The sequence below is a fragment of the Aureobasidium melanogenum genome (assembly GCF_000721775.1).
Source record: "Aureobasidium melanogenum CBS 110374 unplaced genomic scaffold scaffold_3, whole genome shotgun sequence".
NCBI lineage: Eukaryota > Fungi > Ascomycota > Dothideomycetes > Dothideales > Saccotheciaceae > Aureobasidium > Aureobasidium melanogenum.
In genome coordinates, this window is record NW_024470055.1 from 1,370,109 (window position 1) to 1,383,380 (window position 13,272).

At 45.9% G+C, this 13,272-nt stretch overlaps 3 protein-coding genes across 3 annotated transcripts; 2 read left to right on the top strand and 1 right to left on the bottom strand.

Annotated features, from left to right (window-relative positions):
* Positions 1-3,748: 3,748 nt before the first annotated feature.
* On the top strand, positions 3,749-9,919 carry M437DRAFT_63602 (uncharacterized protein; the record flags this gene model as incomplete). Its single annotated transcript, XM_041024280.1, has 7 exons — positions 3,749-3,825; positions 3,885-5,990; positions 6,156-6,248; positions 6,283-6,322; positions 6,693-6,749; positions 6,811-9,166; positions 9,357-9,919. The coding sequence occupies 7 exons, from the start codon at positions 3,749-3,751 to the stop codon at positions 9,917-9,919; spliced, it is 5,292 nt and encodes a 1,763-aa protein (XP_040883108.1).
* Positions 9,920-11,541: 1,622 nt separating this feature from the next.
* Positions 11,542-12,339, bottom strand: M437DRAFT_40953 (uncharacterized protein; the record flags this gene model as incomplete). The annotated part of the gene is made up of 2 exons (XM_041020283.1): positions 11,542-11,793; positions 11,938-12,339. The coding sequence occupies 2 exons, from the start codon at positions 12,337-12,339 to the stop codon at positions 11,542-11,544; spliced, it is 654 nt and encodes a 217-aa protein (XP_040883109.1).
* A 255-nt stretch (positions 12,340-12,594) lies between these two features.
* M437DRAFT_72904 (uncharacterized protein) lies at positions 12,595-13,212 on the top strand (the record flags this gene model as incomplete). Its single annotated transcript, XM_041025930.1, has 1 exon — positions 12,595-13,212. One exon carries the CDS (start codon positions 12,595-12,597, stop codon positions 13,210-13,212), a length of 618 nt encoding a protein of 205 aa, XP_040883110.1.
* Between the last annotated feature and the right edge of the window lie 60 nt (positions 13,213-13,272).

Sequence of the window (13,272 nt, forward strand, 5' to 3'; positions counted from 1 at the left end):
CCGAGGATGCCGTGTATGTTTGACGTACTGTGCTGTCTCGGTCCTGGCGCTCCGTGGACACCACTCTCGACCCTGGGTCCGACCACCGATCGTGGACTCTGTTCAACCGCTTGCCGTTGGTGGTTAGTCTTACTTCTGTCGGGTTGGTGCAGGCAACGTGTTACTCCGATACCTTGGTTCTGCCCTGCTCTGAGCTTTCATCACGTTTGGATCCATTTGTGGTCAGACCAGGTCGGTTGACAATTATGTCGAGATTCCCCAATGCGATCTTCTCAAGCCTTTGCCATAGTGTTTGCCGATTCCACGGTGCTTTTGTATCTGAATGACATCGCGTCGAGTACCTCTAACCAGTCCCCATCGTGTTCAACTAATCAAACTCCGTCGTACTCGATATTCTTCACCAAGGTTTATCGGCGTTATTCATTGCTGCGTGAACTTCGCCGACTTCGCGACAATTCGTTCAACAAAACTTTCTTCTACTATTGTCCTTTCGTATACGTCAACCGAGCATATGGTTGATCCAAAAATGTTGATGTCGTCAACGTAGACTGTTGGTTCAATCGCTTTTCGGATGATAGAATATGCATCCGTCCAGTCCCAACGTTATCCATCCGTGATCACAAGCTAGGGTCTTAGTTTTTTGTATCGTTAGCAAGGTGATTGTTTGAGCCCGTAGAGTGCCTTGCGCAGCCGCAGCACCTTTCCTGGCTGAGGAAAGCCTTGTAGAGGATAGACACAGATCTCTTCCTTAATTTCAACGTTGGGAAAAGTGAAATCAGAGCAAAAAAGAAGAAAAAGAAAAACAGCAGATAGGAAGACATCTTGCCAACCCGGAGTATGGCTTTCCAAGTTGTACCCCTGGGCCTGCTGGAAATCGCCGGCCACCATGCGGACTTTGTACTTAACCATCTCGCCGCCATGTCTCAGCTCCCTTTTAAGCATCTCCCCCTAGTTATTAGGGCCTTCCGATCCCTCGGCAGCTCAGCAATTTCGTGGTCCTATTCTCGATGGGTTGTGGTATTCTTGCTTCATTGTTGCCGCTATTGGTCCGCATCTAGAAGCTGCATGGTGCATGTGTAGATCTCATGATCTAGTATAGATGCGATGTCTATTGTTCTCCTCGTTGAAGCTTGCAAGGCAAGCCCTTAAAAAGTACTTCACTGTTTCTCATGACCCCCCTGGAAGACATAGTGGCTGTTCTCAACACTGTATCTGCTGTATGGGTTGCTTAGTCGGAGGGACAAGTCCCGAGCGCCTGGAAACACGGGTACACCTTATCCCGCAACTTGTTCTGTGTACCCGCGAGGCTCGTTGGAGTTTTAGTGGATTTACGGGCAGGTAGAACCCGTCCTCGTTCTGTTGAATCAACCGGCATCTCCTTCTTGACTGTCGGCGCCGGTGACATTTGTTAGTCCCAGGATCCTTATCGCAGCATAGATTGTGGTGGAAACAAGCATCAGCACCTCTCATCGGTTGTTCGGGGCTTTGGTATTTCGTTTTGATTCGTCTCTCTTAGGCTTAAGTGATTGTTCCCTTAGCGCGGCATTGGGCCTTTTTGACTGTCGTACGTCCGTTATAACGGTATTATCGTAGTCTTGCGGTCATCTCGTCCTATGGTTATCTACTGCTACAATTAGCTAGCGCTACGGTTATCTTACATTTTCGTGATCTTAAACTCTTGCTACGGTTAGTTCCTGCTATGGAAAGTCACGTGTTAGCGATTGGGGCTGGCCGACGAGTGGAAAGTGTTTGTAAATGTGGTCAAACGGTGGTTGATAACTTGATGGCAAAGTTCTGACCGCCGAGCAGTCTGCTTACTCAGCATGCACATCCCTCGCTCTACCGTACTACCATAGCCACGCGTACTGCCCGTTTCCTCTAGAATGGTCAGTATAGCAATTCGTCAATTGTTTACTTCCCTTATATACCATTATGCCTATGACTTCCGCTTATACCACTACTGCTATTAACCTTTTCCTCAAGGACTCTACCTTACTAGATAATAGCTAAATAGATATAAGTATTCTTCTAATAAGATTACCTACCTTAAATTAATATATATATAACCTTTTAGTTTAGCTTATATATTCTGTTTCTTGTATTTTATATATTATTTCAATTTATTTCTTACTTAATATTTCTTATTTTTAACTTTATTATCTAGTTTCTTAAAAAAAGAAAGAAAGAATAAATAAAGCCTTTAATAGAGTACTATATATTCTAAAGAATAAGATAGTTCTTAAGATATTAGTATTTAGTAATAATGATTTTAACTATAGGTACTAATAGAATACTATATCTATTTAAAATAGTAAAAAGGCTATTAATAGATATACTTATAATATTCTAGTAGTATACTAAGTATATCTAGGATTAGTATACTACTAAGATATTATCTAGAGTCTTTAATAAATTAGTCTTTCTTATCTATCTATTATTATAAAGTCTTATTCTAAAGTATATTAATCTTATTTAGGGTTTTTTCTTTATTAATTCCTATTTTACTAGTTTACTAGAATCTTATATTTTAATCTACTAGTAATACTTATATTTCTATCTATAATAAATAGAATTATAAGTTTATATTAATTAGTAATAAAGGTCTATTATCTTATAAGGCTATTTTTAAGCTATGTTCTTATCTTACTAATTTGTAAAAAGGTAATATTAGTAATAGTAATAAAACTAAGAAGCCTATTATTAATAACCTTTTTCTATTTAGCCTATTAAGCTTTATTAACTTAGTAGTTACTAGAAGCCTTATTTATAAGAAGATATATCTCTAGAGGTTTTTCTAGATACTAAAAATAAGTATAAAGATAAAATTAATACTAAACTTTAAGTTATATTAATATCTAGTAAATTTAATAGAAAGTATAGTCTAATTTCTAGATATTCTTAGCCTAAGCTATATAGATAGTATAAGCTACTTTATTATTATTATTATAAGCCTTAATAATATAGAAATATAGTATTACTAAACTACTATTATATATAACTTAATACTTACTATAACTTTCTATCTATTAAATAACTAGGCCTATCTTAATAGTTCTAATAGAAATAGTACTTAGTCTATTTATAAGGCTATCTTATCTCTAGCTTCTTACTAGAATATTTGTATCAAGTCTATCTAAAACTATATCAACTTGTATAAGAAAACACTACTATTTCTAGATCGATTATAACTATATAGGCTTGAGATCATGTAGTTAAGACCATATATAAACATATCGGCACTGCATTGGTGTCCATCCTATGTAAGGCTTACAAGAGAGGGTACTTCTGTATACAGATCGATCTTAACTACGTGGGCTCGGGATAATGCACTTGGGGTTCTTTGCAAACACATTAGTGCTGCATGAGTATCCACCCTATGGAGCATCGATGGCGAGAACCTTTGCAGGACTCAGTTGGCCTAAATCGAATTGCTCTCAAAGTATCACTGCTTGGCTTCCTCTGCCTATCTCTTCTGCTTCTGATCGCGCTCCGCTCCTTCCACAGATACTCCTATGTGCTTTCCAGTCTTCCACTTACGCCTCCATCTACTCACACACATTGCTCTCTCTCCAATCGCCTCCATAATTACACTCTTCTTGTGCACGTTAGTACCTCTTCCTCACTTGCATTTCCCTCGACTCGCACACATTGCTCTCTCTCTCTCTCTCCAACCACCTTTGCAATCACATTCTTCCTGTGCACGTCGCTCACCTCTTCCTCACTTACACTTCCCGCTACAGACTGCACCATGGAAAGAACTCAGAAGAAAGCGAAGCGTCTTCGCGAGAGTCGTGCCGCGCAATTGCAGGCCGCAATTCTCTCAGCGTAAGTCATCTCTCACATAAGTCTTCGTGTTTTACTCTGCAACCTGCTCACATGAACAGTGATGGTGCATCCCAAGCAACTCAAGCAGCCCAAGCAGCCCAAGCAGCCCAAGCAGCGGCTCAGGCAGCTCAATCCGCTCACTCCACTCGAACCGCTCAGACTGCTCAATCTGCTGCGCCTGCTTCCCTCGCTGTTCGCGCTGCTCAAGCAGCTCTCGGGAACGCTGCAATCGCTCTGAGACCTGCCAGTCATCCTGTTATCGAAGCCGATTCTTCTGCGATTTCCGCCGGTGCCACTGCATGTTCAGCTAGTGCTACTGGAGGTCCGACCTTCTCTACTCTCGTTGTAGTCGAAACAGCGCCGATACAACCTGGTACTTCTCTTCCAGTCGCCGGTACCTCTTCTACTTACGGGTATCCTACTGGTCCAATCGCCTTTCCCGCTCTTCCTAGGCCCTCGGATCCTTTACGCCCTCGATATGCAACCAATGATTACGTTGATGGAAATCCCCGAAGATATCTTCATGGTCAAACTCCTGGATCTGGAATCACCTTCGAGACCAACGCTTTAGGTCTTTCGGCATTTCGGAAAATCATTAAACACTATGCCGCACACATGCATAGACAGGATTACCCACTTGCTGCACAATCGGCACCCTTCAAAAGTGGAGTAACAGCAAGATCGTTCCCGGTCTCCTGGTCTCCTGGACAACAAGCAATACGCCCACAAGATCTTCGTCGAGCTCCAACTGTTTTTCGAAGAGAAAGTACCTCTACTAAGCATGATACCATCTCTCCAACTAAGAAGCTACAGCTTCTATCAAGGTCAAAAGCAGCAACTGGTGCTGATCTCGATGCGCTAGCTCCAGAGGGCAAGGTCTACGTGTGTCCTGAGCCTATATGCCAACAAAATTTCCATAAAGAATGTACTAGAGGTGACGTTCTAGAACATCTTGCTTGCCACGCTCATACAGACTTCTCATACCATAAAAACGAGAATGTATGTCCGTTCTGGTGTCAAAAGGGTTTCTACGATCTTGATCTCTTAAAGCAACATCTCCGTGCAAGACAGTGTATTTTTGCTAGAGAGTTCGATGATCTCTCCTCTGATCTTGAAAACAGTGTCGAGGCAGATGACAACCACAATCTTCCAGACACCTCCGAATTTGCATGTTATCCATGTAATAAGGGCTTCGATACCTTACGGGAGTTGTTCCTCCATGTATTTGGCGGCATATGCTACTTCCTCGATGATCCTTGCACCAATACTGCAATCCCTAGCAAGGATGATAATCTGCGCCTGCCAGTGCTGGTAAAGAGACGTTTACCCAAAAGAGCTATATTCATATACAGGCATAGCTCAGCCGCACCGAAGGATGATCACAAAGCTGATTCCGACTCCAACCCCCATGCAGCGGAGACTCTCGAAGTCGCAGAGGATCTTTTCGCGAAAGGTTTGTTCGAGGAAGACACAGAACTTGTCACAGTCTGCGGCTCTCGTGCAAAAAGCCACAAGTTGCCGACCGTCTATGAAAACGTTGAGCTCGAGACATTTTTTGCTCAACACGATTGGGTTTTCAAGAACGAGCGGATCGATGGTGATGCAACAAGTGATCAGCGTCGAGAATCTTTGTCGACAGAAAGATTCTCCTTTGCTGTGTTGAACGAGATCAGAGACGCTGTCGATAACGCCCGTGAACCGATTGTAGTTCTTGTTGGCCTTGACGCATGGTCAGTAAATTGGGAGAGACTTGATCATTTCCTGAGGACATATCAGGTATTCTATGGTCCTCTAAGCATGATCATCAAGGAGCCAAAGACCAACGAGGTATACACAGCAAGAGCGCAGATATGCAAGGAGAGAGGCGGTCTTCCAAGAAGCGCGCATGTCTACGCAACCTTCCACAGCTTGAGATACATCGGGCATAACGCGCAAGTCTATCAAGATCCGATCATTGGAGCTTGGCGTACATATATGGCAGGCAAACGAGCTGAGGTGAATAGGAGTTCGGGATACAGACAACAACATGGAGCAAAGAGACAGCGTAGATCCAGTGCAAGGAGACACGCGAGACAAGAAGGCAATGACGATGACGGTGAGGATGAGGATGAGGATAATAGTCATGGTGATACAGATGATGATGAGGACTTTGTGGATGCAGAGCAGTAAAAGGGGAGCGAGAAGACGTGTATATTATTTGCTTACATTGCAATACCAACTCTTAACGACGACTATCAATGATTGGGTGTAAAGAGTTCACGACTATATCCTTGGAAACCATGATTGATGCATCATTCCCTTTGACGAAGGCTTTGACGCTGAGCTGACAGTTATGATGTCAAACTGCATGGAATCCTTGGCCACGAACGACCCTTAGCGAATTCTTCGGTGTTTGACTTCAATAATCTCTTCCTCCAAATACTGTATGTTTCGCTATGTGCTTGAAAAATCAACTAGTATGGGTCGAGAGTCTCTCCGTCACGGGCGTCTCCGTAAGGTAAGTCCTTCGAAACGGAGCATGCTCGCTCTCACGATATTACGACTTTGGTGTATGAAAAGAGGGTAGGTGTATAGCAGACTTTACGGTCAACATATAAAACCATTATTCGAGCCTCCCCTTTCAATTCACACTCATCGATTCCAATACTAGGACTGGCTAACACCAGAAGGAGATGCATGGACGACTACGGTCAACATATAGTCTTGAGACTCCTCGGTTTTCGACGAGTGAAGCGTGAAGAGATTCAGAGGCGAGTTTTCATTTTCAATCGCTGCATAACCTCCATACGAGAAACAACTTCACCATTCTCTTTCCTAGCATTTCTCCCAATCACATCTACACCGAGACTGCCCTTCACACGTTCCAGTGGTCTATACAGATATATCAGAGAGTCTGCGCAGGCCGGCGCACCGCAACAGGAACTGTAAGTGAGCAAGATCAAGTTCCGTTCTTGCGACTTTGGCTCTGATTCATTTCTCTCGCAGTCACTCTATGTGATAGGACTCTTCTCGTTTGAAAGAATTGTTCCCACGACAGCGCCGGCCACTCTCCTCGTCTACAAGAACTTCCCCCACGACGGCGCCGACCACTCTCCTCGAACTCCTCGATCGCAATCTTTCGGCATGAGCAGGTCTCCATCAGCCGAGAACGGCAGCGCAGCGCTTGTTGAATCGCCGTACGAGAATCATACACCCACGATCTTTGAAAGTGAAGGAGTGCAGAGCAGACAGGAACACATGACGCCCGCTCAAGTGCTACCATTAGGAGTCATGCCACAATGGTCAACCACGGAGATGAAAGACTTCGAGCATTTCGAAGATGTTCTTATGCGCGCCGGAGTTTGGGATATCGCGATGGAAGATTGTGAAACCATCGCAGAAAGGGAAGGAGTGCATGACGGCGCCGGACACGTTCTATACAGCATTTACCGTGCATGGAATCTCTCCACGCAAAAGACTCAGAGTTTTGCGATTTCGTGGACTAGCGAGAAGCTAAGCAGAGACATGGGTCAAACCAAGCAAGAGCCGGAACACGCCGAGGAAATTCAACAGGAAAAGGACGCATCCGATGACGAAAACGATCTTGATCACAATACGGACTTCGACTCCTACGCAACCCAAATGCTTATGGAAAACCCCGATCTCATTTATCCTTTGAATGCGCCCTTGATGATGCGCCCACATGAATCAGCCGTCCAAGTCAAATCTCTGTTGGCTTTAGAAGACAGCCTTCGACAAAAAGGACGCAAGAATCTCACAGTCCCGGCAGATATGCATGAGCCACTCGCACGCATCGAAGATCTACCAGAATGGTCACGTAAGGATATGCCAAGCTATGTCAGCTTTCAAAAGAATCTTCATGACCAAGACCTCTATTACACCGCTCAATTGGATGCTGCTTGTTTGAGGCCAGCCGGCTATCAAGGGAATGAGCAAGGAATCTTGCAAGGTATCTGGAAAATGTGGGACCCTGCAACCAAAGAAACACAGCAGTGGATTCGCAGGTGGCAGAGGCTCTATGCGGAAGCCTCAGAATATTATGGCACACAAGAAACCACATCTCAAGAAGAAGAAGAAGAAGTTACTGCCTTCGACGAGGGACTGATTGAACCGGAGAACACTGTCGACCTGGACCTATCACAAGTGGCCAAGCCCAACATCGTCACATTCGACGGATTGGAGGATATGGCCGAAGTCGACCTTGGAGGCGGTCTTGTCGTTAAGGTACCGCTCAATGAAGACGGTCAGGTTGAAGGCGCAGACCAATTTCACCGCAACCATCGAACTCTTCCGAGCGAGATCTCCGACATTGTTAAGGCTATTTACGACGCTCCTCGAAACAATCTCAAGATGCCCAAGAAGACTTGGCTGGCCGAAAATTATCCTCAGCATTTCGAACAAAGAGGAAATGTGGCTCACGACTCCATTCTACGAGATTATACTCTGGCTGAGATGGGTCTGCGCCCGGAAATCTGGGACTATCTAAACACTACATCGGTACATCACGATGACACCGCCAAAAACCTCGCTGTGGCCAGAAGTGACGGACAACCCAAGTTACGCCGGCCTCGCGAGAGCGAACAGACACGCGCAGGAAATTCTGATCGCAACAAGAGAGGAACTTTTGGCAGTAACAAGAGAGCAAAGAAAGGCGAAGAACATCTCGATCCCATTCCCGATAAGGGTGCAACTCTTATTCGCAAGATCGGAATCCTGTACGCTCTTAAGCAAGGAAGACTGACCAAGGAGGATCTGGCGATGCAAAGAGTTGGAGTCGCTTGGAGATCGCTTCATGAGGCGGCATGTGCCATCATCCAGCGTCAAGTGGAACAAGATGCTTACTGCGAAAATCTGCGAGAAAAGGCTGCAGACTACATCAAGCACTGGCGCAACATCTCCAAGGAATATCGCGATGCGGCCTTGAAACTTCAGGCACAACTTAATGTGGCAAAGAAAGTGCTCAGAGAGGCTGGCATCCCGCTGCCAGATGAGCTCCTCGAGCCAGTTGAAGTCAATAAGAAGTTTCGCAGATACAAGCCTGCAAAACCAGATCGCCGCTCGAAGGAATGGCGAGAACAACAAAAGGAAGTAATGAACTTGCCGATGCCTACACCCACGCTGTCGAAGAGAAAGCGCGACAACACCGCGATCGTCGTCTCCGATGACGATCAGGAGGCCCCGCCTACAAAGAAAACGAAGCAGAAGACAACCGCATCAAAGCGCGCCCCGAAGACAAAAGGCTCGACCCAGGAAATCAAGGAGAGAGGCAAGAGGAGAAGCAAGAAGGTCGTGTCTGACGATGACGAAGACGAGGAAGAGCATTCGAGAATTCTCACCAGACGTAAGAGACCTGAAGACATGGTCACCAAGCCTCGTCAACGCACCGGAGATGAGAACGTTGCATAAGCTAAGTCGATGCGTGGAGATTTCTTTTGGTACCTTTTTGACACCTTTTCCTTTCATTTTGCTTTAACGAATGACGATACCATATCATAACAGAATCATAAGGCTGATATACTTTATCCCTCAAGCATCTCTTTTTGTTCTATCTCAAGACCTTATAGATTATTACAAAACTGACAACGAGAACCAAGAAGACATCCTGGATGAGGTTACTACTTGCTATCTTACAGCTCGCGGATCACGAGCTTATTTGTTGTGCAATCTAATTCCATTTGAAGCTTGCGAAGTTGACAAAGAAACAGATTTGATCGTCAGACATGCCCATATCACCAAAGCATACGACAACACAACAAGGCCGGAAGACGCCTTACGCATCTTTCTAGCTGCACTTGTGGCCTACAAACGCCGCAATGGCTTGGCCAACCCTATCACAGGAAGAGATCCTCGCCCTGACAAGCAACGATCCAGATTCAAGGATTTGCCCACCGATTTTCAATTCGACTTAATGAATGAACTTTCGAAGAATTCTGCGGCCCAGAATCCTTGTGACAGACCAAGGAAATTCCTGAAGGTTGTCGCATATCACATGCAGAAGAAGCAAGAGAAAAGAGCAGCTGAAGAGCGAGCTCGCCTTGAGGCGAGAGGAACCAGGGAGTCGCCTTTGTTCGTAGACGAAGACAATGAGGAATGAACTCAACACACCATGCACTCAAGATTGGATGATTGAGGAGACCCTAAGCAAACAGCAATACCAACCATGAACGACCACACCCGTTACGATCTGGAGATATCAGTCAGCTACGAATGACGAAACTCCAAGCTCAGGCCCACGACAACATTTGGATCATCACAAGCGATGCACAAACATTATAAGAGGCCCGGCAAGGGCTCTATGAGCATAATCATCTTCTGAATCTTCACATATTTCCAAATCTTTCCGACCAAAAACATCTAGCCTCTGTATCAAGACATCGCCGCATGAGACAAGAGCCCTTCCAAATATCAAAGAAAAAGGCAGAAAAAAGTTGAAAAGAAGAGAAGAAAGAAAAGAAAAAGGAAAACACGAAGGTTCTATCAAGGCAGCTGTTATACAGCCTTACGAGTTACGACACTTTTACGACAAAATGTTCCTTTTCCGATCTCTAATCTCAATACTCTGCCCATAAAGCATTGAAGTCAAAGGACAAATATGACCAGAGATCGGAACAAGGGTTTACTACCTGACCGCATGCAGGTTAATCCATTAGCAAGCTCCACAGTCATATTTATCAAAACATCCATTACCCTGGACGAACAGTCTGCTAGCAACGCACCCGTGATATAGATTGATGTCTAGACCATCACGATTGATGAACAAACATTTGCAAGGAGCTGCGCAAAAGCTATGTGATCACATGCATCTTCTTGTTTTGACCAGATTTTGCCATGATTCGTAGCCATAATGTCAAACTTTGTATAGCGACGAGGAATCAAGGAAAGGACTAGCAGTTACAGCAGGACTGGCATGATATACATTCCTATGGAAAGAGTGCTTGTCAGGACGACAAACCTCACACGTTTCGGGGAGTCAAAGGAACGAGTGGAGACCTGCAAACATTACTTTTGTATTGATATGAGAACAGGATCCTGATGACAAGACATTACTATGAATCACGCCGGCAGCCGCTATACACTTTGGCAGCTATGCATTCACAATGTACAATCTTTTTGTTCCGGAGTATTGACTTTTCGAGAACGTATGCCGGTTAATGATGTGATCGTGGGTTGCGGGTGCCGAAAGACAATCAGCACATCCCGCGCAACAAGGCAAGTGCTCTTTTGTTCGCCTCATGCTCGCGTAACCAGTTTCCTAATGACAACACCTGATTATTCCTGGCAAGGAGTCCGCACTGTGACACTTCTCATATTTCTCACATGTGAATCAGCTCGCTTATTATACCACTAAGCGAGTTGCTTCCCACGAAAAAAGATGTATGCCTGGTTGAGGACTCGGCTGGAAGTATGGAGTATCATACAGATGGGATTCTGGACATGCAAGCCTGTTTGAGATCTTGCCCGAGTCCTCATGCGGGCCATCGACGTGTTGCGTGGCCGACGGGTATTCGAAGCTTTCCTTGGAGATTCTAGCTGTAGTCATTCTCCCGATCGACAGATTCTTGTTGCTCAGTTGCGAGCTCGTATGACTGCATAGTCTATTCGTGGGCCGATGGTTGAGACGATGAGAGGAAAGATTTGTTGCATGGAGATCCGAGGGCAGTCTTTCTCCGGGCAGCAACGAAGAGTTTGTAGTGCCTCTTGAGGATGGCGAAGTGATCAGATGGGCGAGGCCAGGACTTTGTTTTTTGACTCTTCTCTGGCACCAAAGAGCTGTCTCCTGACAAACTCGACATAACCGACTCTTCTTCCTCTAGCGACACTGAGAGCATCCTGCATGAGACCAAAGACAAGACCAAACTTCAAGCCCATAGTAGCAGTCCTCGCGGCAGTCTGAACAGGGAAGCGATTCCAGGCGCTGAAGCCACCAGCAGTGCCCATAGCAGCAATGACAGTGCTCATAAAGTCCCTCTGTACCCAGACGCCTCTTTCGTTGTGCAAATGTTCCAGTCCCAGTGCTTGCTCGGCCGGAGTCTCGTAGACATCATCACCGAATAATCTTCTATGTCTTTCTTCTCTTCTTCGTTCTTTGAAGCCGACCAGATTTCTTACGACGGCACCTCTGAATCTGTCAACGGCCTCCTCGAAGACGAAGAAAATGGCAGTCCAGAAAGAGAGACGTGCGCCCATGCGGAAGCCTTCTTTAATGCCACCCAGCATGATGTGGTAGTTTTTTGATTTGTGGTAGAGGTACCAGCCGACCTGCGAGGTGGGAAGACGATGGGCATTCTCGGCGCGGAAACGGAGACCAGAAAGTTGACCGCCATGGGTGAGACCGAGACCAAAACCGGCAAAGGAGGCGAGGACGGTGGTGAGAGGTAGTCGCCAATTGAAGGGGATGCTTAGGCGGTCATTGGGCGGTGGACGAGTCGACTCCGGAGTAGCTATCGTGGGCTCCTCTGGGATTGTAGGAGTTGGCACTGCCGCGTTGAAAGCGGCCTCCTTCTCTGCCGACATGATTGCTGGAATGTGGTATGACCGAAATGGGAGCAGAAAGTTACAGCTCTGGGCGGTGGAATTGAAGATTCGCGTAAACTTTCCCAGCCTGCGAGGCCAAACGCGAGCTCTTGAATGCGCCTTCCATTTGTTGCTCATTCCTTCCTTCTTGCTTTTACTCACAACACACTCGAATTACTTGCCACTTTCCAACTCTATTATCACCATCGTCTTCTCGTACCGAATCATACCCATCACAATCTGCGCAACCACAAAATGCCCGTCTACGATCCCACGCCCGATGTCTGGACCATCAAGTTCAAGAACGCCCGCACAACCGTCGTCCTCTACGTCTACCAACTCCAAAACCTCTCAAGCATAAAAGCAGAGCTCCTACACGCTCTCAAGACCGCATACCCTTCAGGTCAACTCAACGGCGCAACACTACCTGAATCACCAGACGACATTGAATTCGCCAAACCTCGCGACCCTTCAAATCCCGGTACTTCAGGATGGCAAAGCATTGAGGCAGATGCTCCAGTAGAGGACTTTGATGCCGATCTATTCGGAGGCGGAGATGTTACACCCAAGGCCAAAGGAAAAGGCAAGGGAAAGGCAAAGAGTGCGGGTCACAAGGATGGTCTCTTGGGTGCTGGCTTGAAGGACAATGGCATTGTTGCTTTCAGGTTCAAGGGTCAGAAGACTGTCTCGAGACCTGTGGGTGATGATGTTGACGAGGGTCTGGGTCTGGATCTGGAAGATGAGGTTGCGCCTGATGCTGATGGTTGGAACGTCGAGTTGCCCAAGTTTGAGGATGTCTATGGCTTGAACGACTTGGTGCCTGATGATCAGCTTACCACGCCCAAGGCTGATAAGTTTGCTTGGGCTGCTTGAGTTGTCGGTGTCTGATGACGAACACCCTTCCAACCTTCAGAGCTTTACCTATCGACATAG